Here is a 26,236-nt window from a genome sequence, read left to right on the forward strand (position 1 = left end):
AAGCCAGATTCTCTAGGACCTATACTATAAACACATGGTTTTAATCTGAGATGAGGATGGGGCAGTTATGAGCAAAGGAGTGATATGGACTGGTTTACATTGTAACAGAACCACTCTGGCTTCTGTGTTGACTCACAGTAGACTGCAGGCCAGGGAAGTGAGTTAGGCTGGAAAGTATTACTGAGATTCACTACCCTTGAAGAGATTTCTGTTCAGAGTACACAAAATTAAAATTTTATATGGCTCTTTGTGCTTGTGACTGGTAAAGTCTTTGAGATACCTGAGTAAATGAAACATTAGCCACATGAACTGTTCGATAATTAAAATTAAGCATGAAATAGGGAATTCTCAACACCGAGCTTCTGAGAGTAGTGTGATTGCCTAGAAAACTCACAGGCACAGAAAAGTAAAAATAAACATCAAAATAATTTTTAAAGGCTGATAGCATTAGTAAACAGCAACTGCTAATATGCATTACCTGCAGAAGAAACTAAGAAGAATACAAATAAGATGAATCTCTTAGGGACAATTTCATTAGCAATAAAGATGAACAGAGAATAGCAATGCTTTACAAGATGGTATATGAATTTAATTACCAGTAAATAATATTTATATGGAGTTTACAAAACATGTTTACACATTATTTCATGTCATCTGAATTATAAGCTTATGTATCTTGCAAATGACTAAGCCTGGGCTTCTCACTTCTGGTTCCAGATCCTATGATGGCTACAATAGTCAGTTCTCACCCTGCTATGAAGGAATAACTGAGACTGGATAATTTATAAAGGAAAGAGTTTTAATTGACTCATAGTTCTGCATGGATGAGAAGGCCTCAGGAAACGTACAATCATGGCAGAAGAGGAAGCAAACACATCCTTTTTTTCACATGGCTGCAGGAAGAAGAATGAGTGCCCAGCGAAGAAGGAAGACCCTTATGAAACCATCAGATCTCATAAGAACTCACTATCACAAGGACAGGATGGGAAAAATCGGCCCTGTGATTCAATTATCTCCACCTGGTCCCTCCCAGGACACGTGGGGATTATGGGAACTACAATTCAAGATGACATTTGGGTGGGGACACAGCCAAACCATATCAGTGACTCACACCATTTGCCTACCTGCAGAGCTTAAAACACTTGGTCTGTAACATCTCTACCTACCGATTAAAAATGAAACACTAAAAGAAAGTCAATTTGCCTCATGAGAATTTTCCACAATTTCAGTTAAGGGACTTGCTGTGTTGTGTTAAGCATGTGTTATGGTCAAAATGAAATTAGAGATCCACTAAAAAATGCTTAATAATGCTTATGTAGGTGTGACAAAGATTTGCGGAAGTGTTTTCTTGATTACAAGAGCCATCTCCAGTATCAAAGTAACACTCTTGAGCATTCTGAAGCATGTAGGGTTTATTTACAGTGATACATAAGGTTTGAAAAGGATGCTTTACCAAAAATTTTGTTAATGAAATAGGAATGCAAATAAAGAGGTACATTTACTGGATTGCAACTGGCAACCAAAAGTAACCTTTTTCTAACGTAAACCTTGTATGTTTGTTGCTTTGCTGCATCTCATTTCTTTTGGTAGGTTGTTTTTATTATTCTGTTAGGAGAAAAAAACTTAATTTTGCTTGATTTTCTTTCATCTAGGAGTCATTTAAAGATGTAATGCCACCTTCCTTGCCAAATTTGATTCTGTCTTCCTCACTTATTTTGGTCAACAGAACTTCGTCTTTCCAGTTCTTCTAGCCAAAAATCATCCTTGACTCCCCACTTAGGACTTAATGCACTAGCTGTTTCCTCTGGCAGCTCTTTCCTTATAATAAATCAGTATAATTCCTCTGAACTGAGGCGATCCAAAAAAAATGAGCAACTTATACTTGCAAAGTTACTTTATGTATTTTATTTGATTGTCATCATAGTTAGGAGACTCCACTTTTTTCATTAAAGTTTAAAAGAACGCCTGAAATCAACCCTTAATACCGTAAACACGGAATCAGTATCAAAGGGTTCCTCTGCTATAGGTAAGCAGCGCTCCTCAATAAAAGATCAAGGTGCCTTCTGGTGCTTCAGAGGCTTCATCATTAGGAATCTTTCATTTAAAAAGTGTTCCTCCCACTATACCAGTGAAACCAGCTTTAATACAGAGAAATCAAAACAAAGAAAAATACAGAAAAGTGGGCAACAGCTTTTGAGTATTTTCTTAAAATTTTCCATTTTTCGACTTAGCGCAATAATATAATAAAGGAACATGGGATCCTTTATTATTGTTACCATAGTTTTAAATATTATTTTCATAAAGCTAACCATGTTTATTTAGCCATTTTCTTAGCTTTTGCCATCATGGTTCTTTGAAAATTTTCTTTGTAATTGCTGCAATGATTTTGGAGATCACAGATGCATGCTACTTGCTCAAGTTTATTCTTGGAAGTCGTATTACCAAATTAAAGGTTCTCAACATTTCTCGGGGTACTGCAATTTTTACATTGCATATGATAATTGTTATTACTGAGATCTACATTCCTTTCATCAATTCACAAATACACAATCACAGACATCTTGAGATCTATCATACGTCCAGCTGCGTTCATTTCACAAAATCAGAAGTTAAGCCTAAAGATGTGAACCGAGAAGCCGGACCTCCGGTCTATTTCTCCCTCCTGGATCCACCCCGACTTATTAAGCAGTTAGACCGACCCTTCCATACTCATTCAAGGCAGTGCAGAGCTTTTGCTCCCCTGCCCAGTGGAATCTACACTGGTCCCAGCCTCTCGTCCAACTCCCGTAGGACGCCAAGCAATACGGAGTTCGAGAAGCTCAGAAATCTCCTGAGCCCCACCAGTCCACACTAGGTTGCAAGCCCGCAGCACCTACGCCACGGCGTCAAACCGGAAACCAGAAAAGGTGAAGGCATCGGACGCCCCTCGCCCCAGCCCGGCCACCAGCGACACACACTATCCTTCACTGACGCGCGATGCCGGCCTTTCAGCCCAGACTCATCGAGCGAGGATGCAGCGCTGAGAGGCTTCTAAGGCTCAGGCCCTGCAAAGCCCAGGAGCCGGCTGTAGGTGTCCTTGGCGAATGCCAGACCGCGCGCACCGTCCCAGCAAGTCCCGAGCGAGTGTGGGACAGGCAGCAAATCAGTGCCCCCTGGCCAGGCAGAACGAGTCGAACGTGGAAGTAGGGAGCAGGCGGAGGCCGGCGCGGAGCTGCAGTTAAGCAAGCCGGGTCTGGCTTTGGGCCCTGGGCCTTCCAGCCGGGGACTCTGCGCCTGCGCCCGCCTGGCCGCCGCCCGCTCTCCCGGCGCGGCAGCTGTCTGGGCTGCTGCGCGCCGCCTAGGTGTCTGGGCGATCCATGGGCAAGAGCAAGGGCCACGATGACAGATTACGGCGAGGAGCAGCGCAACGAGCTGGAGGCTCTGGAGTCCATCTACCCTGACTCCTTCACAGGTGACTCCCGCGGCCGCAAGCCTGTAGCCGCCCGGAGGTGGAGTAGGATGGGCAGGAGCTGCCGCAGCTCTGGGCCTCATAGGTTGGGGTGGAGAAGGGGACCTTGAGGCCGCGCGGCCACCTTGCCCTCCACTCTTCTCAAGTTCTTCAGTCACTTACCAGCAACCCAGTGACTTTTTCTCCTTCTCTGCTTGTTCCCGGAAATCTAAAAGTCCGGGTGATGTTGGAGGGTGTCAGGCCTGAAAATTGAGTCGGGATTACTTTGGTTTCTGTGTAACCTACAGCAACCTGAGATTTATAATACATTAAGAGAAAAAATACTCCAAGTGAGATTCGTTTTTCCACAGCCGCAAGGATGTTAGTTTTCACATTTTTACCTTTATTAAGGTAGAAACTGTTTTTCATACGATGCTGTTTTAGTTTATAGGATTCAGAGTGCTGTTTTCAGTTACTCAAATCGGTTTTGAGAGTAGCATAGTCCCTGAAGTCTGTCGGGTTTCTTTTCTTATGAAAAAAAAAAAAAAATCTGGCATTCAGCAGAATGCCTAATGGATAATGTGGCCCAAATTTCCGTTCTGCTATAAATTCATAGGTTGTTAGATTGGAAGGGAGATTAAACATCATCTATCCTGGGGCTCCTGCTCCAAGCCAAGGTCATGGGGGTTCAGGAAAGCTAAGTGGCTTGCTCTGTACTGTCCGCCAGCGAGTTAGCGGCAGGGCTGGTACTGAGTTACGTCCAGAACGCTTGCCTGTTCTTTCACTTTCCAGACATATGGGACTTGGGATTCAGCTCCAGCTGAGATTGAGAGAGCAGAAGATTACTTGGTAGGTTGCGCTAATGTAAAATATTATAATGAGAAGTTCATTAGGTATAATTTAGAGGACGAGATTTCTCTATTAAGCCATGCTTCGGATGATTATAAAAATGCTACATAACTATATCAATATGGCTCCTCTGAGATTTGAGAAGCGGTCAAATAAAGCCAATATGAGTGAGTAGAACCTAGGTGTGTGCATTTACATTCCCCATCCTTTCCTTTGAGTGTTGCCTATCGTTGATAGTCAGAATTTATAGTGTAAGGTATATTACTTTAACTTATAAATTCCAACCCCTCTCCCTTTCATTGTTTAGCTTAGTTTTCTTGGCTTCACCTTTTGACCACTGCTTGCAATGGTAGCAAATTTTGTTCTGCTTTGCCAACAGGCAGATGTCTCTCAGCTATCCCTGTATAGCTCCAGTCCTGTTCATGTTCTCTCTCACCAGCAGTACATCTGTGCTGTGAGGATGTTAAGGGGATGAGTGAAGAGGGGTTTGAGAGTGTCATTAACTGGGTGAGTGTGTATGGAGTCTGGCTCCCTTCTCTATCCTTGCTTATATGTCTATGTCTAAAATAGAATATAGGGTCAGTTGTTGGATATATTCTTAATCATGTTTGGTCATTTCCAGTACTTTGGAAACATACTAGGTATGAACACTGTAGGCAGAGTCAAGACAGCAGGATGTGCTATTCTTTTCATTTCTTTGGACATAAGCTATCCCTCGCTAAATCCTATGCATATAAGCATTTATAAAACTGATATCTTTTTTTGTTTTTAACCCCGAAATAATCTTGTGGGTATTTCAAATTGTACTAGGCCCTGACAGCTCTGGTATAGTTCACTATGTGAAATTCTTATCAGATGCCCAAGTGCTTGAGGATTCTGAGCCAGGGTAATAAAAGACAATTTATGAATCTTTTGATGCATTCAGGTATTCTGCACTATCAGATGAGCCATCTATCTCTAACTCCTGTCAACATTTCTACAAGCTTTGCAATAAATAAATTAAAATGAGGTGTCTTTATTTATAGTTCTTAGGGAACTTTGCCTTCCTAGTGATCATGTTCTTTATGAAAACTCTTGGGGAAAAGGCAGAGGACTTTGAAATAAAATGTTTCCATGTTTGATCTTTTAAAATCTTGGAGATTTGCAAGATTTTCTGTTTTATAGCCTTCTTTTGTATTTATGATTCCATACTTTTGTATTCTCATGCCAGGTTTAAGAAAGAGATCTTGCTTGTGTCAGTTGGCCAAGGAACACTAAATGGGAGTTTTGTAACTTCATTTTGAATCACATTTAATTATTGAATTTGGTTAATGCTCAATACTATTAATGAAGGAAATAGATATACTTTTTTTTTTTAATGGATGACTGAGTGCTTGACAAAGAAGCATTTGTTAAGTACACGTGACCCCATGTGGATGCTGAAGAGACACAGTCCAGCCCATAGACCTAGGCACATAGATTTAGCCTAACCTCAGAATTAATTGCTTTGACTATTTGCAAAGAACTTTTGGTCCAGTGTTGCATTTGTTGTGATTATAACAAATCATAATACAATTTCTTCTTTTTGCCTATTCTGTAGCTTGATTGCACATTGATCCAACCCTCCTAACAACTAGTCTTCCAAAATATAAATGGACTCTCCTGATACCACATTCTCCTTCAGTAGTGCTTCACTTGACAAGGTCCTGCTAAGGTAGTAGAATTTGGTTATTTCAATTTATGTATTGAAATCTCTGGCTGTGGGGAGTTTTATTGAAACAAATTTGTTGGCATCAGGTTAACCAAAAGCCAAGTTTCCTTAATTCTGTTTGCCTTACAAAGAGGAGTACATAATCCTGTATTTCTTTGTCAGTACCTCTAAGCAGCAGCCATTCACATTTGACAGTTATAATTGTATCTTGAGATAGGTAAGAAGTCGTCTTGTAAAAGCAGTTTGTTCTAAGTCATACTTTTTGAAAGGTCAGACACTCCCTAACAACCAGAGGTACTTATTTTAATATGGGCTCTCTCGTATTTTGTGGAAACTAAAGGTAATTTGTGTATCTCTTAATGTACCTTTTAGCTGCTACCTCTGTTATCCCTGTTTTTGACAAATCTTTAATTCTGTCACTTTCACCACCATCTGTCCCCTAACATCTCTCCTGCCCTTCCTCTGTGGCCAACAACTTTCTTTCTTTCTTTCTTTCTTTCTTTCTTTCTTTCTTTCTTTCTTTCTTTCTTTCTTCCTTTCTTTCTTCCTTTCTTTCTTTCTCTCTCTCTCTCTTCCTTCCTTCCTTCCTTTTCTTTCTTTTTTTCTTTCTCTCTCCTTCCTTCCTTCCTTCCACCTCCCCTCCCCTTCCCTCCCCTCCCCTCCCCTTCCCTTTTTTGAGACAAGGTCTCACTCTGTCACCCAGGCTGGAGTGCAGTGCCCCAATCAGCTCACTGGAACCATGGACCTCTTTACTCAAGTGATCTTCCCACCTCAGCCTACAGAGTAGCTGGGATTACAGGCTCGCAGTACCATGCCTGGCTAATTTTTTCATTTTTTATAACAGCAGAGGTCTTGCTTTGTTGCCCAGGCTAGTCTCAAACTCTTGGCCTCAAGCGAGTCTCCCGCCTCCAACTCCCAAAGTGCTAGGGTTATAGGCATGAGCCATTGCACCTGGCCCAGCTTTACTCTTTTTCTCAAAAAAATTTTTTTTTGAGAGAGAGTCTCCCTTTGTCGCCCAGGCTAAAGTACAGTGGCACCATCTTGGGTCACTGCAACCACCACCTCCCAGGTTCAAGCAATTCTCCTGCCTCACCTTCCCAAGTAGTTGGGATTACAGGGTGTGCCACCATGCCTGGCTAATTTTTGTATTTTTGGTAGAGACTGGGGTCTCGCTATGTTCCCAGGCTGGTCTTGAACTCCTGGCCTCAAGTGATCCACCCACTTCGGCCTCCCAAAGTGCTAGGATTATAAGCGTGAGTCACCATGCCTGGCCCTCAAAAGTATTTTGAATTACTTACAGTGGTGGAAGTCTGGCATCCTTAGTGAAGACTAATCTTTCTTCTACTTACCCTAACTCACAGTAATGCATGGTAATGGGATTAGTCCTTTATCAGAACTTAGGAATTATCTATTTTTGTGAATCCAATTAAGTAACTTTCCCATCCCTATTTTAGTTACTGCCCAACTTTGAAATATCCCTTTTTCTGTTTTTAAAAAATACTTATTTTAATAGGATTAGGTTCATCTGTGACAGAAAACCCCCAATAACATTGGTTTTTAAAAAGGTAAAAACTTATTTTGCTCTTGCACATAAAAGAGAGTTGTGGCAGCTCTATTTCCAGAATTCCTCAGGGACACATCTTCTAATGTAGCTCTCTGTCATCCCTAAGATGTAGTCTTACACTCATGGCCAAGATGGTGACATTCCATTTCCAGGAAGCAGGATGAATAAAGGAAGGAAGAAGAACAGAGAAGTAAGAGATGGCAGTTTCTTAAGGAAATTTCCTGGAAACTGTCAGAGGGCATATCTACTTCCATCTTTTTAGTGGGAACTTAGTCATTTGGTGAGAGCTAGCTGGAAATGAAACTGGGAAATGTAATCTTTATTCTGGTAGTCAGTATGCTCAGTTAAAAATGGCATAACTTAAATAAGAGTGGACATTGGGAGACTTTTAGCAGTACTTCCCAAAATCTTTTTTCTTTGCCGTACTTGCTTCACGTTTTTTTCTCTATAGTGGCAACTTTATGTAGTGTCCTTGGACAAATCACTTAGCCTCTCCAAGCATTAGTCTCTGTATCTGTTTAATGAGAAATAATGTAAGTGAAAATACCTTATACCTTATAATTGTAAAACAAACATATGATACTCTTTACTAGAAATACCATCTTAGTTGTTGATTTTTCCACTAATATGGCTTCATAATTTCTTGTCTCTTTCAACTAATGATTTTGATTTCCACTTTTTTTTAGCTGCACATGGGCGTTGCCACACCTTGAAAATGCCATCTCTAACATTTTGGCCTCTGAAAATTACTCCTTCCCATAACCTTTGTACCCTGTAGTTCTTTTGTTCCCATGCTTGTATTGAACATGCGTCTCATGATTTCTCATGGATTGATAGTTCATCAGTTTCTTTCTGGTCCATTTTGCCTCCCTGTTCTATCTGGCTCCCCAGGTCCGGTAGTTCACTGATATTCTTGCTAACATTCCCATATCTTTTGGTTTCCTCATTTACCAAATAGTTACTATATGCATTTTTTTAGGATCTCAGCTTGGGGAAACAGACATCAGACAAATTTAGGGAGAGGGGATGGTCTGAGTTGTTTCAGAAAATTTAGGAGTAATGACAAGTTAACAAGTAAATGAGACTAGGGAAAGGGTATTCCAGCCTGGGACCCACATATGCAGAAGCAGGACTCTGAGGGATCAGAATATGTTCAAAGGACAAGTGATTTGGGTATTGCTAGAACATGAAGTGAGAAGTGAGAGTCATGGAAAATGAGACTTGACCAGTAAGCAGGGACCACATCACAGAGGGCCTTGTCAGGGACTTAGATGTGATCTGACAGGGCAATAGTTCATTGCCCACTTTATTCCCACACAGACAATATAGTGCATATTGTAGACACTGCCACATCAGACTCAGATTCTGATAGGTAGGGTGGCTTCACAGATAAAATAGACTTTGAGTTACGCATATTTTTTAGTGTGTTATTTGTGATTCTACCCCTTTCTCAGAACTCATTCCAACACACTTTATATGGATAGGGAACTGCTGCTGTAAGCAGGTAACAATGTGATAAAATCTGCTTGCTAGGAAACTGACAAGAGACAGTGGGCAGGATGTGGTAGAATGAGGAGAATCATTCTTCATATGCTCTTGAAACTCACTTCCCTTGATTTTCATAACACTGTTATCTCTTGAGTTTGTTATTACTTCCTCTTACTTTGTTTTCCAAATTGAGAATTCCTTAAAAAGCTTATGTTGGCTTTTATTTCTCTGTGTTACATTTCTGACGATCTCATTTAGTCTAATGGCTTTAGCTATCACCTCTGTCTAGATGATCCCAAATTGAATTAAAGCCCAGCTCTCTTTGCCACCATTCGCCCATTTCTGATTGCATGTTCAGCACTTCTAACTGAAAGTCCTAAAGTGTCCTTAAAATATATCATGTCTGATTTTTTTGTTACTACTCATTTTTGTTAGTGGCATCACATTCTCAGCCTGCAGCCTGCCAACTTAAAATATCATCATCACCATTTCCTGCTATTCCCATTGCTGCCGACCTAGTTCAGGACCTTATTACCTTTGCCTGGATGATTGCAATAGTGACCTAGTTTCATACTGCCTGTAGTCGTCTCCCTCCTTTCATTTTATGTGCTGTTGTTAGATTTGTCTTCCTATGTTTTGAGAACAATTCTGATCATATTATTGCTAAAAAAAAGATTGTGCGCAACTAAACTTTCAACTGTATTTTCACCTAGTTTTCTTCGCTCACATATAAGTTCAGCAAATGGAATAATTTCTTATTCCCTATATATATCTTTAGCTTTCCCACCATTATGCCCTTGCTTCCATGGTGCCTCAAGTGCATTTCCCTTCTCCATCTTTGCTTGCCAATATGCCACCCATGATTGACAGCCTAGCTCAAATGACTTTCTTGGAATTTCTCAGCTGGAAATATGTTTTCTTTTTAAATGATGCTCTATATAGTTTATTCTGTTTGTTCAGTTACTACCTGATAACCTTGGACAAATTATTTAAAAGCTCTGTATCTCAGTTTCCACATCTGTAAAATTGGGGTGATAGTATATTTAATAGTTTTTAAGACATATTTTACACTTAACATCTCTGAAATATGAACTTTTCTTATAATCAGTTACATGTCGGTTTAGTTGGCAGCTTATTTTTCTTTCTTAGTGGTATGTAAAGCATATCTCATAACTTGATGGCATTGAAAATTTAGTGAATTATAGTATAAATCATGGTCTTGTGCCAGAAGTACAGGATTTTCATGTTAATGCATAGCATAGCACAAGCACAAAGTGATGCTCAGTAAATGTTACCTGTTGTAATTGAGTATTGGTTACCCCTGACCTATAGCCTCAGGGAGTCATAGAAAGTGGTAATAAGTTGGAATGTCATTGGGCTGATCCCTTATTTCTATAGTTGCAGTGTTTACATTTCATGACTTGTAAATGTTAAAGTTGGTCATGAAAGGAAATAAGAATGAAATACATCAACTATATTTTATGTATATTTGTAAAATATAGACAAGCCCAACCATATTATGGCTCTATTATAATAACCTTTCGGTGGGCTGAAACTTTTTTCAGCATGGGCTGGACTACCCAAAACCTATTAAAATATGAATCTACTGAGTCTTTTATCTAACACTTTTCTAGTAATCACAGGTGTTCATCATTTCTTAAAGTACCTTAAATTCAATTAAAATGAAGACATCTATCTTGAAAATAATTGGTTTTTGGGGTTTTCTTTTTTTGAGACAGAGTCCTGCTCTGTCGTCCAGGCTGGAGTGCAGTGGCGCAATCTTGGCTCACTGCAACCTCTGCCTCCCAGGTTCAAGTGATTCTTGTGCCTCAGCCTCTGGAGTAGCTGGGATTACAGGCATGCGCCACCACGCCTGGCTATTTTTTGTGTTTTTAGTAGTGATGAGGTTTCACCATGTTGGCCAAGCTGGTCTCGAACTCCTGGCTTCAAGTGATCCGCCCGCCTTGGCCTCCCAAAGTGCTGGGACTACAGGCATGAGCCACTGTGCCCGGCCAGAAAATACTGTTGATAATATATATTTATGATGGCTTTAGAAAGTTCCCAGGTAGGAAAAGTTGAATAGTTCCCATGATTACTTCTTCAGTAATCCATTGCTCTTTCATTCTGAAAAAGTCTGCAGAGCTGCTGCCAACCTTGACAAGTACCAGTGCTTCCTGGACAGGGAGTGAGGCATAGGCTTTTCTCATAGGCTTAGCAGCCATCCCTGGTAGCTTGAAGTTTCCTCGTTTACTTTTCAAATGGTTCTGAGTACAAGTTTTCTTTGTTACTGTTTTTCCTCCTTTCATTCTATTCATTTAGTTCTTGTTTTATTGGGGCAATATTAATTGGGTTTCTAGATACTGCCAGATACTGATCTAGAGCTCTCATAGAGTTGTTATAGCATTCTTGTTGAGGAATAGATGATAAACAGAGATTAGTATTAGATAGACATAGGCTATAAAATGACATACAAAGCTTTGTTATTTATATAAATGTTGATTTATGTGTCTTGTCTTGCTTAGTAAATTACATGCAATCTGATGTTTACATTCATAGCTAATTCATTTTATAATTCTATGAAAGATGGTAGAGGCTTAGTAAGCATATGTGAAAGAAAGTTTGGTTTTAGAGATGATGTGGTAGAGAATGACAGCAAGAAGACATAAACTTTAACAAATCGGTATTTACTGTTTGTCATGGAGATTCTGAGTTATATCTCACAATATATAAGTATAAAAATCAGTGAAACATGAGTATCAGTGGGTAGTTTCAGGTGAGAAACATGAAACTCTTTGCCATTATTTTTGGGATTTTTTAAGAATGTAATTTTCCATGTATAGGTGGAGATTTTAAAATAAAAGGTAAACTACCTCATTTTTTCAGTTGACTTGGTAAAACTCCAAGAGGGTTATCTACCATAGTTATTTCTTTCCAGATTAAAGACAACCCTCCATTTAAATAGAAAGTTGATGGTAATTTTATCATTTCAGTGTTCTGTTCAGTCTGTATTTGTGGAAATGGAAATATAGCCTAGGGACCAGTTTCTAGGACTGGGTACTGATAATTTGCTAATAAGGAAAAGCATCTGCCTTAGAAAGCATTTCAATAACTTCTGTGTGTATTTTCTTGCAGTATTATCAGAAAATCCACCCAGCTTCACCATTACTGTGACGTCTGAGGCTGGAGAAAATGATGAAAGTAAGTCTCATAAAAAATACTCGTGGTTTTTCTAAATTTCTCAGGAATTTCACTCATTCTGTAGGCATTATGCTGGATATTGTCGTGTGGAGGTGCTAAGGGGCTGTTACGAATCTACTATGAATGTTGTATATTTCTAGTCAGAATTTACTGTGTGAACATGACTTCTAGGGAAATAGAGAGGAAATTAATGAAATATAGTCTGGCACAATAAGCTTAGTTTTTAAAAGTGAAATAGTAATATTAATAATACAGCAGATGAAAAAAGGTAGGAAACTTTTGTTTTGTTCAAAGCAATACTTCACGTGCAAACATATTTCAGTGGTTGTGTGGTTCCTTTGAGTGACTATTATTTTTTCATGGCTGTTTTTCTCTTTGAACATTTAGATTGTTCACTGGACATTTGCTGTTATAAATGGGGCTGGATATATGTCTGTCTGCATGTTTCTGTCTCTTTCTTTTGAAATAACGTAACTATAAAAACCAATAAATTAAAGTTAAATAAATTAAATTTGGAGATGTTTGGGGGAATGGTATCTGAAGTTTATTTCTACTTTTAGTCACGTTAGTTGATATGGTAATTTGATAAAAAGGTTATGTAAATTGGAACTAACAACCCTACACATTTTTTTGCCCCCTTTGAAGCTAGTAAACCTAAATTCTGCCAGGAGCAGTCATTAATAGCCAACTTTTATGGTATTACTTGATAACTCCAAATCTGTCTAGTATACTTGAAAATGAGGTTTGCATTCACACATTATTGAAATCTGAATTAAAAGGATATTGAATACATTTATTTACTACCAAATTGATAACTAATATACTTTTGCAGATTGGTATCTAAAATTTTTTCTGTAATGCTTTAAAGCATGAAATAAATACTATACTGACTGTTCTTCAAACCATTTAAAATTTTCCTTTGTAAATAAGCCAGTGGCATGATTTGGGCTTCATATGATGCCATTATGGGTTCCAAAATGGTGTGGTGATGCTCATTGGTAAATAATCCAAATAAAATTTTCTTTAAGATTACACTGAAATGAAAAATAAAATATAAAATTTCTTGTGAGAGCTCCCATATTCTGAATAATAGCTTTATTAGGAGCTAGTAATAGCTCTATGAAATAGGTGTACTCAGTGCATTATCCACCATACTTTCAAAATTATTTCTTTGAAACTAAATCCTGCATTGTACTTTTTTTTCCCCAAAAAACTCCTTTTTAGTGAACAAACTAGTAGAAAAGTGGGCAAAGGGCATTGATGTACAATTTCTAAAGGTAGTATTAAAAGAACGATCTCACAGGTAATTAAAAATGCAAGCTAAAATAATATATCCAGCAAATTATTAGTATTGGAAGATAGCATTATGCTGTTTGGAATATGAATCGAAACACATGTTCAGGAGAACTATTGGAATCATGAAGCAGGAGACTTTGAAAATGTTCATATTCTTTGATACAATGACTACTGTATTTATGGGTATCTATTCTAAGCACAGTATCATAATACAAAATAATACATGCAAGGATGTTTATAATGTCATTGTTTCTATCTTAACTAATAAACAGTGACATACTTATAAAGTGGAAATATGGTTGTATTGAATAAAGACTTGGAAGTATTCTCATGTTATTTTTGAGATTTTATATTTATATATGAATATGTACATTTTAAGCAAAATTTTATCCATCTATACATAAAATTTTGTTTAAAATGTAAATATATGCAGATAAAAATAATGTCGTTTTATGAAATATTTTTAAGATACTTAAAATATACCAAAATGGAAATAGCGATCTCTTCCTGATAATGGGATTATTTGTTATTTTATTTTTCCATTATTTTATTCCTAAATTTTCCCTACTGAATGCCTTTTACTTACAGTAGAATCAGTTTTTTTTTTTTTTAAACTTAGTTATTTAAATGGTTAAATGCATTTTAATATACCTGCATGGTGAAAATCAATTTGCAATTATTTACACTAAGTGTTAAAGAATATTCTCAGGATATAATGCACATGAAGCAAATCCAGTATAAAGCTCTATTCATAGAAAAGAGGAAGAAACTAATTTGCCACAATGATAAACTTTATTTTTTTAATTTACTTTTTAATTTTTTTGGTAAGAACATTTAATATCTAATCTCTTGGCAGTTTTTAAGTATACAGTACATTATTCTTAGCTGTAGTAATAATGCACTACAATAGATCTGAAGTTATTCATCCTGTCTTAAACCTTTTATCCTGTAACTGATATCTCCCCATCCCTAATATCAGTTATAAAATATCTTCTTTCATGTATGATTTTATTCATTTTCGTCTTCTCCCTTTTTTCTAGTCTAGCTGTTTCGTTAGACCTTTTCTATTGTTTTTCTGATGTATTTCATTTATTTCTGCTCTGATCTTTATTATTTTCTTCCTTGTGCTGATTTTATGCCCAGTTTTTTCTTTTTCTAGTTCCTTGAGGGGCGTGTTAAATTGTTTCTTCAGATCTTTATTTTTATTTGATTGTAGGCATTTATTGCTATTAACTTTCCTCTTAGAACAGCTTTTGCTTCAACCCATAAGTTTTGGTATGATGTGTTTCCATTTTCTTTTTTTTTTTTTTTTAATTTTTAAAATTTTAAATATTTTTTAGAGACAAGGATCTTACTCTGTTGCCCAGGCTAGAGTTCCATGGTGCTATCTTAGCTCACTGCAGCCTCCAACTCCTGGGCTCAAGCAGTTCTCCCACCTCAGCCTCCCAAATAGCAAGGACTACAGGCACATGCTACCACTCCCAGCTCAATTTTTCAACTTTTTGTAGAGATGGGGTCTCACTCTTGCCCAGGCTGGTCTTGAACTTCTGACTTCAAATGATCCTTCTACCTTGGCTGTCCAAAGTACTGAGATTACAGGCATAAACCCCAGCGCCTGGCCATGTTCCATTTTCCTTTGTCTCAAGATATTTTTAAAGTTCCCTTTAAGTTTCTTCTTTAATGCATTGATTGTTTAAAGTCTGGGAGGTAGTAGGAATGGTGAGATGCTGGCCAAAGGGTACAAAGGTTCAGTTATACAAGATGAAATAAGTTTGGGGATCTAATGCACAACATAGTGACTATAATTAATTATAGATAATACTGTATTGTATACTTGAAATTTACTGAAAGAAGTGATCTTAAGTGTTCTCACCACATACACACACACACACAAATCATAATGATATGAGGTGATGTTAATTAGCTTGGTTCTGATAATCATTTCACAATATATATGTATATCAAAACATCACATTGTACACCTTAAATATATACAATTTTTATTTGTCAAGTATACCTTAAGAAAGCTGGGGGGAAGAAATAAAATGGAAAAAAAAAATCTTGTTCCACCAATAAAACTAAAAATGTGCTAATAAAAGAAGAAAGGAAAATGCCAGAAGATACTGTTTCTTACTGACCTCTAACACTTAATCTTTTGCAATTTTTGGTTCATAAAATTCCTTGTTAATATCATAACATGAAAAATAAAATATCAAACCTGCAAATTTTAAAGTGCTTTTTTCCCCCGTCCATGAAGAGCAGTATAAATTTGTATTGCCTCATCAAAATCAGATTTTAATAATATAAAATGTGAGTTACACAAAAGATGGCACTCTGGGAAAAAGGTCATTGTGAGTAATAAAAAGTCTTAACAGAAAATGTTTAGCACTACTGCTTAGTTGCAGACTGCCTGGTGGAATTGAAAACTCAATGGCCTGTGCTGCAGAGAGGCACCTTGCACTGACATGCCCATAAGAGTTTTACTTCCATACAAGTGTGAGATCCGTAAATTGACACAGACTAAAAGAGTGAGTGAGAATATATAGATGAATTAGGTTAAAAGTTTCCCATATAACCTTTTATACTCTCGAGGTCTAAACGGTGCCATCCAGCCACTAATTAGCCCTGTTGACATTGTGTGGATTCAAATATAGATTCGAGGGCTATAGCCAGATCTTCTGCAGGTAGGAACTGGCTCTGGTAGAGGCTGAAAATGAGCATACGGTAGTACTTTTTAAAAATATGTTGTATTCAGTGCCTGTTTATCTTAGGAAAGGTTTTTAAAAAGTGACGTTTATCCACCCTCTTTCTCAGACATGCAGTCTGGTAAAATACCAATAAGTGGTAAATGTGCTTCACGTGTAAGTGTGATTTTTGGTATTCCCATGATTTGTTTCATGTATCTCTTTGTGATATGTGTTGTTTACATTAGTGATTATCCATCTGGTCTCTTAATAACCTTTTTCTTTGTAGGAAAATCTATTGTGCTACTTTCTACTGATTCAGCAAAGATATCTACCTCTTTACTTTTAAGGTATTCACATCAAACTCTTATCTTGTGTCTTAGCTGTCCAGACTACCCTCAAGTTTACATACAGTGAAAAATACCCAGATGAAGCTCCCCTTTATGAAATATTCTCCCAGGAAAATCTAGAAGATAATGATGTCTCAGACATTTTAAAATTACTAGCATTACAGGTAAGGAAATAATAATTTTATGTTTTGTAGCAGCATTTATTGGCCTTAAATATTACATATTAATTTCAAGAGTTAGAAAATGCTATTGTGTAAACAGAACATTGACCAAGTGGAATTCATGTTACATAATCACAGAGCATCTTTATTTTTGTTTCCTACTGTCCCTTTAAAATTTGAGTAATAGAATTTGTCCCAGTGCCCCTGCTTGAAACTCCGTCAGCCTCATGGCTTTTTCCCTCATGTCATTAGTGATAAAAAGTCCAACGGGTACTTTAAGTTGTAAACAGTGTTTTGATTTGGTTTTTAGAATGCCTAGTCCCATATGTAGCTACAATTTTCAACTTTTTAAAAAAATTAAAACTTCTTCCCTCTCTGACTTTTACATGCTAGTTGCCTGCAGTCTGGGAAAAGGACTGGTAATTGATTTTTTTTCTCCCATCTCTCATCCTCCCAAAGCTTACAGACAACAATAATGGCTTATGACCCCTCTGTGAGGGGAGGCTTGTGTGGAAATAAAAATGGATATTAAAAAAAGTTTTTACTGGATTAATTTTATTGTGGGATAGGCTACCTGTAATCTGGGCTTGGCAGGTATTTAAAATATACTCATGCTTGGGTAGAGAGTTTTCATGGGGTTCTTCAGAGTAGAGAGTAGGGAGGGGGGTAAAATTCTTACTCCACCATCTTAAAGTCAGAAGTCCTACCTTTATTTGTTTACTCTAAGAAGAATTGACAGAAAACATATCTCCACCTTATATGTGACTTACATATTCTAAAGACCAGTGGTCACCATAATGTTGATGTTATAAAAATATCTGGAGCTGTTGTACAATGAGGAGTGAAAGAAGATATATCAGATAGGAATTTTTGCTGATGTTGGGCCCTATTCACCTTGTTACCTTGCATGAAGTTATGCTAATTCTAACATCTTTTTTTATATATTTTTATTTTTTTTGAGACAGAGTCTTGCTCTGTCACCCAGGCTGGAGGACAGTGACATGATCATGGCTCATGCAGCCTTGAACTCCTGGGCTCAAGTGATCCTTCTGCCTCAGCCTCCCAGAGTGCTGGGATTACAGGCATGAACTACCTTGCCCAGCTCTTCGAACATCTTTTAAAACATTGCAGAGAACCTGGGATGGTTATGCTATATTCAGTCAGTCATACCTTAATGTAAATTATTCAGTCTAAGTGAATTTTTCCATGTTTTTAGTATTTTGTTTGTACTCAAACTGTCTCTTTTCAAAAAGGCTGTTTTGATTTATTTGACACCTGCCTGACCCTCAGGTGTGATCAGGGAGTATTTGTCCTTTGTTTTCCAAAAAAATAATTGTTATAATTTTCCGGTATCAAAATAATAAATTCATATTGCAGAAACTCAGAAGATACAAAAAATCATGAAGAAGAAGAAAATAAAGATGATTTTTAATTGTACCAACCATGTATAATTAATTGTCTATTAACATTTTGATGTGATCTAGTGTGAGACTTTTTTTCCTTATGGTTATATACATAGTCCCCCTCTCCCACCCAAGTTTGATCATTTTATGCATAATGTTTTATAATATCCTCTTTTGCACATAATATATGTGAGCATCTTTTCATTTCAGTTAAACATATATGAGTCATTATGTTTGGTAATCGTATAGAATTTCATTGTATGTATATGTAATTACTCATCTTTTTGTAAAACAGTTTACAGTTGTCTTTCATTTTTGCCTGATATATAATTAACAAATAATTAAGAATTAGTATATAATTCTTCCAACATTCTTATATATCACTACTTGTAAGTCCTTAGAGCAGGTTCTCTTTTGTACTCCTAGTGCCTTGCACATAATAGACACTCAAATGTTTGTTGAATAAATGAAAAGAATGAATTGCTGATAAGTATGGTAGTTCAGTGTTTCCTGGAAGTACGATTGCTGGATTAAAGGGAATGCATACTTAATAATTTCATACATATTGCTAATTTGGCCTTCAAAAAGGTTGTGCCAATTTATGATCTCACTGTAGTCATTGTGGTATCTGTTTTCTCACATTTGCTAATACCAGATATTTACACTTGGACATAAAATGATGACAAGGTGAAAATGGAATGTAATTATAACTTGCATTTTAAAAATACTAGTGATGTGGAACTAGTATGACTTCCGAGTTATCCAGTTTCCATGTGAATGATTATTTTTTTGCTTTTCTATCGGAATACTTAACTTTTCTAAAAGATATCCTACTTTTATTGGATATGAAAGTTTTGTTATTGAAATGTGTCAAGCATTAGGTTGAGTGAACAAGAAAGACACCATCCCTGGTCTCACAGATTTTTTTCTCTGGTGAGCAGTGTGGATTAGCAAATTGGAAATCATTATTCTGTATGAAAAATACTATGACAGAATCTTATGAAATATAAGATTATATGGGTTGACATAGACAAAGTTCTGTAGAAGCTTCCAGGAGTAGCTGAGAGCTGTAGGAAGAGTTGGCCAGGAAATAGAGTTGAAGAATTTCAGGATAGAGGAACCAACTTGTTAAAGGATATTGAGGTGAGAGAGAGCAAGTGATTGATTATTTCTCCTAGAACTTCTAGTCACACAACATTTATTGAACTTAGGATTTGAAGTTGGTGGTGATAAGTGGTGTAACTAAAGGGCTACTTTCTTCTTTGAAGGGTCTCCTAAATGTTCACAAAATATGTATTTGGTCCTGATTGGTTTGCGAAGCTATGAAGGGGTTTTAAGCAAGACACTGACTAGATCAGTTTTGTGGTGCTTCAGTTTATAAATTGATTCGTTCTCTCTGTGACTCTCTGTGTGTGTGTGTGTGTGTGTTTATGTATGTATGTATATATTGAGTGGTCAGGGGAGGTTGATGTTAGGTTTTAAGATCATAGCTTTTAAGAAGACCAGTTAGGAGTTTCTTGTATTCCAAGCTGAAAATGTTGGTACTCCAGGCTAGGCTTATAACAGTGTTGATGGACAGACTTAAATGACGTTTAGGAATAGGTAAGTAGCAGTGATGGAGCTTATGATGGGATGGGGATGTTCAGGCTGGGTGGGTGGTGGTGTGATTTGTGGAGATTCATAATCCAGGAATAGGTTTTGAGGAGAAGATGATGGTTGTGTGTTGAGATGACTGTGGGACATCAAGTCACTGCCCAAAATAGTCAGTTTTAATATGGGTTTGTCACTCAGGAGAGAAGTTTGTTTAGTCATAGATTTAGGATGGTTAGCATAGAAACACCACAGAGAAGCCCTAGTGAATTTGATTGTAGGAGCTAGCTTGAAGCCTAGTACTCATAGAGGTCCCAGGAGATGCAATACCTACTCAGATGCTGCTGAGGCCAGCCCTGTCAAAGAAATGCCTAGTAATCTCTGCTTCTAGCACTGAGATTCTGGCTAGTATATTTTGAAATTATTTTTGTCTTCTTCATTGGAACCCTATCTTGTTATTTTTTTCTGCCTTCAAATGACCAACTTCCTAATAGCCTTTTGAGTTATATCCTTTTCATGAGTTCGAGATTCTTTTATATTTGGTTTTAAACCATTTCAAATCTAAAGAAAAAAAGGTTGATATAGACAAACTACAGTATTTCTTACATTCTTTATTATTATATTATTTTAGAAATCACTCTGGCCTCAATGCAGTTCATTGTCACAGCTCTTAAAATAGAAAGAACTAAAATACTGAAAACATGCTGGAGAAAGGATGTTACTAGTTACTATAGGAAACAGTTTTCTGAATTTTTACCTATATGATTATTAAACAGAATTTGCTGAAACACAGTATCTGTTTCAGGTTGGATATGGCACATTTACATGACTTTTTAAATAAGATATTATTATTTATATATATGCTCACTTAAATGATCTTTTATTGAACTGTATGAACATAGAATATAACCAAATTAGTAATTATTATAAATGTATGGACTTTTATTTTTCTGAGAGTTATTCCTCATCACCTTTTTGTGTTACACAGGCTGAAGAAAATCTTGGTATGGTGATGATTTTTACTCTAGTGACAGCTGTGCAAGAAAAATTAAATGAAATAGTAGATCAGATAAAAACTAGAAGAGAAGAAGAAAAGAAACAAAAAGAAAAAGAAGCAGAAGAAGCTGAAAAGGTATATTTAAAAGCCTTGTTTTCTTTTATTATTTCTTAAATCAGTTTTCAGTTGCTTGGTTGGGTTTTTTAAATCAATAACAGTATTTTTTTTGGAAATCACAAAAATAAATAGAAGTAAATTTTAGTAAAGTTTCACTAAAATTGTAGAAGTCCCTCATTTGGTTGGTGGCATAGCATGAGTAATGAATGATAATCAGTAAAAAGTTAGTAAAACTCAGGCAGATAAGACCAAGAAGTATAAAGATTTCACCTATGATATAGAGCCAGGGGTGTCCAATTTTTTGGCTTCCCTGAGCCACATTGGAAGAAGAAGAATTGTCTTGGGCCATACATAAAATACACTAACAATAGCTGATGAGCTAAAAAAAAATTTGCAGGAAAAAAACATGTTTTAAGACAGTTTACGAATTTGTGTTGGGCCACATTCAAAGCTGTCCTGGGCTGCATGTGGCTCTCAGGCTATGGGTTGGACAAGCTTGATATAGAGTTTAGAATTATAAATCCCCTATACTACAGTGAATTAAATAGTTACTACATGTAAAGAAAACCTCATATTTTGAAATGAAGTGATAAAGCAATGATTTAGTATTAGAAATTGATGTGTATTCAAAACATACCAGTTTTGACAGTGTATTAGTTCGTTTTCATGCTGTTGATAAAGACATACCCAAAACTGGGAACAAAAAGGGGTTTAATTGGACTTAGAGTTCCACATAGCTGGGAAGGCCTCAGAATCATGGTGGGAGGTGAAAGGCACTTCTTACATGGCAGCGGCAAGAGAAAAATGAGGAAGAAGCAAAAGCAGAAACCCCTGATAAACCCATCAGATCTTGTGAGATTTATTCACTATCATGAGAATAGCATGGGAAAGACAGGCCACCATGATTCAGTTACCTCCCCCTGGGTCCCTCCTACAGCACATGGGAATTCTGGGAGATACAATTCAAGTTGAGATTTGGGTGGGGACACAGCCAAACCATATCAGACAGCAACAACTTTCTTCTTAACAATGAATAGCTATGGTGGTAAATACAGTGAATACATTGCATATTATCTTTCTTTCTTGTAATAAGAATAAAAAATGGACTACTCCAAAGTATGTTGCCAAAACCAATGAGAGTAGCCAGTGCAGGCAGAAATCAGTTTAAATATTTCAAAAATTCAAACATTAATTTTTCTGTTTTTCTTATAAGGGGTTATATTGATATGTTTAAAAGATACTGTTAGGATTTATTAAACTGCTGTTTCATTAATCTGGTGACTTTTTTTTTTTTATTTCCTAAGCAATTATTCCATGGTACTCCAGTTACAATTGAGAATTTCTTAAATTGGAAAGCCAAGTTTGATGCAGAACTCTTGGAAATTAAAAAGAAAAGGATGAAAGAAGAAGAACAAGCAGGAAAAAATAAATTAAGTGGTATGATTCCCCTGCCATTCCTGTTCTTCCTAAACCCTCCTGTATCATTTTTTATATAGCAAGAGGATCATTTGGTCAGATTTCTGTAAGAAAATAATATACATAGGCATCTAGGACAAAAAGAGAAAACATATCTACCAGATGATATTTCTCCACTCATAATTTGTAATTAATTTTTATGGCTTATCTTTGATATAAGTATTATAATTACTAGATCCTGTGATAGAAGGACATTCAGGATCATGTCTTAGAAGTAGTAGAGTCAAACCCATTTGTTTTTCTAGTACCCCAAGGCAGACTGGGTTTTCACTTGTTCCATTTTAATGCAGATACATTTCATATGCCACTTAGCTACTGAATAAATTCAGAAATTTATTGAAATTCACAGAAAAAGAGGTTTTCAAATTTGCTTTCTAAGTATTGTAGTGAAAATGGAGAAAAACTATGCCATTTGAATTAAACGTACTTTTTTTTTTTTTTAGGGAAACAACTATTTGAAACAGATCATAATCTTGACACATCTGATATCCAGTTCTTGGAGGATGGTAAGATAATAGTAGAATTCCACATGTAGGACAGGCACAGTAGCTCAAACCTGTAATCCCAGCATTTTGGAAAGCCAAGGCAGGAGGATTGCTTGAGCCCAGGAGTTTGAGACCAGACTGGGCAACATAGTGAGACCCTGACTCTATTAAAAAAAAAAAAAAAAGAATTCCACATGTATATAATGTAGTCTCTTTAATTTTGAACCATGAAAATCAAACTGAACTTTATTTATTGTACATTTTTCCTCCCAAGGCTGTTAAAAAATACATTTTGGAGAATAAATTCTAGTGGTTGACTAATTTATACATTTGAAATTAATGTTGTAATTCTATAGCAACATATATTTTAAATTTTTTGGTAACTTAAGCAATATCAAAGATAGAAGTAGACAATGATGATCACACCAGCCTCTCACAACTAGTAAACCAGGTTATTGTGACTCAGGTGACCTGTTTTCTTCAAATTTCTAGTATCATAAATCTGTGAAAACTATTCTATGGACTGTCATGGAGCTTGTAAAAACCTCATGTTTAACTCCTAGCATCCCCTCTCACCAGACTTTCATATGACTCTTGCTGTGTTTGGAGCATCTAGTCCCTTGTGCTTTTCTTCTACCACCTATCCTCTTCCATCTATCCATCATCGATTCATTCAGAAATATTGATTGCACTGTCCTGGCCACTGAGGATACAGAAGAGTACAGTATGGGCCAGTTCTCTCCCCTCGGGAGCTTATGGCCTGCATGTGTTTTCTTAAACTGGGCTCCATACTCAGTCACACCTTTGATAGCACTCTAGAGTTCCGTACTTCATTAACCTTTTGTTGTATCTGTCTTGCCAGTTGGGAATCCTTTAGCTTCTGGCCTTTCAGCCTTGTTCTGGATTACCTGCTGAAGAAGGTTAAGAAGCAGTATTGATATAGCTTACTGCTAAATGCTTTCTAATCTAAGCTAGGCCTTTACTGATAGGCAACATTTTAAAGTTTTTGATACCTTTTCCTTTTCTGATTTCAATGTTTTGTCATTTTCACCTGGATTTTTGTGGTAGTTTCTTAAATTATTTCCCTAAACCTCTTCCTCCTCCTAGTGCCATTACCTATTCTATAGTCAGTCACTCCCTATGAGATGGTATTCCTAAAACCCATATTTAATCATACAATTTCTCTCCTTAAAATCCTTTGATGGTTTCCACTGCTTATAGGGAGAGAATGACCTACACAATCTTTCTCAATCTGGCCCTCATCTACATTACTTTCAGGTATTTTTTCTCAGGAATTTCCAGTTAGAATTATTCAAGGTCTTATATTTTCTCTCTGCCTTTGTGTATACTTCTACCTAAAATTGCTTCATCCTGGCTCCTTTTCTTCTTGGTGGATTCAAATTTATCATGAAGATATTTCAGACTTCATTTGCTCCATGATGCCTTTGCTATGTCTCCTAGACAGAGCCAGTTATTCTTTGGCCAGGACTTAATTGTATTACCTACTTCAGACACACTGAAGAGTGAAGATGTTTAATGCAGAGCCTGGGTATTGTTTCCTATAGGCTTTAGACATTGTAACTGAAGGCATACCATTGGTTAAAAGGGGAACTGGGTGAGAATGAAGATCAAATCAAATCAATTAATTAACAAGTATGGCTGAGCTTTAACGATGTGCTTATCTACCACTACTGGAAGAGATAACTCCTCATACAGGTCCCATGATCAGTGATAATCAATTTTCTATAACCAGGAGAACATATTATCCTTGTCTTCAACGTATAAATGCTACATTATAAATTCTAGTAAGCTTTTTTTAATAACTGGATTTTTAGACTATGAACTAGGAACATGAAGTTGCTCTTAAAATTTCAGAGTCTCTACTGACCAATGCAAATCACTGTTGATAACTGTAGTTTGGGATTTCATCACTCCTACCTCACATGCAGATTTGGAGATTTCTGTTTGGTAGTGCCAGTGAGTTTTATCTTTTATTTCTAAGTATAAGACTAAAGGAGATTTTTTTTTTTTTTTTTTTGGTTGCCTTTTGCAGCTGGAAACAACGTGGAGGTAGATGAGTCTTTGTTCCAAGAAATGGATGACTTGGAGCTGGAGGATGATGAAGATGATCCAGACTATAATCCTGCTGACCCAGAGAGTGACTCAGCTGACTAATGGACTGTCCCCATCTGCAGAGAGGCTTGACTGCCACAGCATCTGTGGCTATGCTCAGAGGGTTATGATTTTCCTTTCTTTTTTTCTAAGAAAAAATTATTTTCAGGAGAATATTCTTCTGATAGCTTTCATCATTGAACTTAATAAACTGACCTTAAAATTTCAAATATAAAATGTTCAAGGCTTCTTACTGGTGAGCACAAGGTTACGTATTTAAAATCACCTAGTATTTGAGAGAGATCCTGCCTATAGCACCAAGACTCGAAGGTAGGCTGCTGCTGTGCACATGAGTTTATACACAGGAAATTGGAATAACTTGGAATTTCTATGCTGGAGACTTTGGCTACTTCTGGATTTCAAGCATTGTATGAAGTGTGAGAAAACTGAGGTGACTAGCACATTAAACCATCCAGATTCTAGCCTCCAGGCACACTAAATTTAAGTCTTGATAAAACCAGGAGGCCATATTATGATGAGAAGTAAGATGAAGTTTAGCCTTCCTTTTAGTCCATTTTGTATTGCCGTAAAGGAATATCTGAGGCTGGGTAATTTATAAAGAAAAAGGTTTTCCGGGTGCGGTGGCTCACGCCTGTAATCCCAGCACTTTGGGAGGCCGAGGCAGGTGGATCACGAGGTCAGGAGATTGAGACCATCCTGGCTAACACGGTGAAACCCCGTCTCTATTAAAAATGCAAAAAATGAGCCAGGTGTGGTGGCGAGCACCTGTAGTCCCAACTACTCGGGAGGCTGAGGCAGGAGAATGGCGTGAACCCGGGAGGTGGAGCTTGCAGTGAGCCGAGATCACGCCACTGCACTCCAGCCTGGGCGACAGAGCAAGACTCCGTCTCAAAAAAAAAAAAAAGGTTTATTTGGCTCATAATTCTGGATGACCAGAAAGTTGAAGATTGGGTATCTGCATCTGGTGAGGGCCTCACGCTGCTTCCACTCATGGTAGAAGGGGAAGAGGCACTATGTGTGTAGAGATCACATGGCCAGAGAGTGAGGGTGGAAGTGCCAGGCTTTTTTTTTTTTTTTAAACTAGCTTTGGTGGGAACTCCCTCACCCCTGCTCCCCACAGGAAGGCATTAATCTATTTATGAGGGATCTACCTGCTATAACCCAAACACCCCACCAGCCCCCATCTCCCAACACCACCACACTGGGGATTAAATTTCAATGTGGGATTTGGAGAGGACAAATATCCAAACCATATCAGTCTTAAAGTATTTAAATTAGAATTTAAATTAAAATTTAAATTACAGTATTTAAATTAGAATCATTTGTGG

The 26,236-nt window shown here is 37.1% G+C and overlaps 1 protein-coding gene across 2 annotated transcripts; it reads left to right on the forward strand.

The window, feature by feature from the left end:
- The first annotated feature begins 3,167 nt into the window (after positions 1 to 3,167).
- On the forward strand, positions 3,168 to 25,124 carry RWDD1 (RWD domain containing 1). 2 transcript variants are annotated; one of them, XM_003827573.4, is made up of 7 exons: positions 3,168 to 3,451; positions 12,151 to 12,216; positions 16,580 to 16,710; positions 20,689 to 20,832; positions 22,119 to 22,251; positions 22,734 to 22,796; positions 24,829 to 25,124. In XM_003827573.4, exons 1-7 carry the CDS (start codon positions 3,379 to 3,381, stop codon positions 24,948 to 24,950), a joined length of 732 nt encoding a protein of 243 aa, XP_003827621.1. In that variant the 5' UTR covers positions 3,168 to 3,378; the 3' UTR covers positions 24,951 to 25,124. The 2 variants fall into 2 exon arrangements, with proteins under 2 accessions (XP_003827621.1, XP_063461068.1); XM_063604998.1 differs by lacking the exon at positions 3,168 to 3,451 and adding an exon at positions 5,856 to 5,969.
- Positions 25,125 to 26,236: the final 1,112 nt, after the last annotated feature.

Source organism: Pan paniscus, chromosome 5 (genome assembly GCF_029289425.2).
Source record: "Pan paniscus chromosome 5, NHGRI_mPanPan1-v2.0_pri, whole genome shotgun sequence".
Taxonomy (NCBI): Eukaryota; Metazoa; Chordata; class Mammalia; order Primates; family Hominidae; genus Pan; species Pan paniscus.

Excerpts from the sequence above, each read along its gene's own strand:
- RWDD1 (XM_003827573.4), top strand. The coding sequence starts at position 3,379 with ATGACAGATTACGGCGAGGAGCAGCGCAACGAGCTGGAGGCTCTGGAG. Across the intron at positions 16,711-20,688 it reads TAAAATTACTAGCATTACAG|GCTGAAGAAAATCTTGGTAT; the intron begins GTAAGGAAATAA and ends TGTGTTACACAG. Across the intron at positions 22,797-24,828 it reads TATCCAGTTCTTGGAGGATG|CTGGAAACAACGTGGAGGTA; the intron begins GTAAGATAATAG and ends TGCCTTTTGCAG.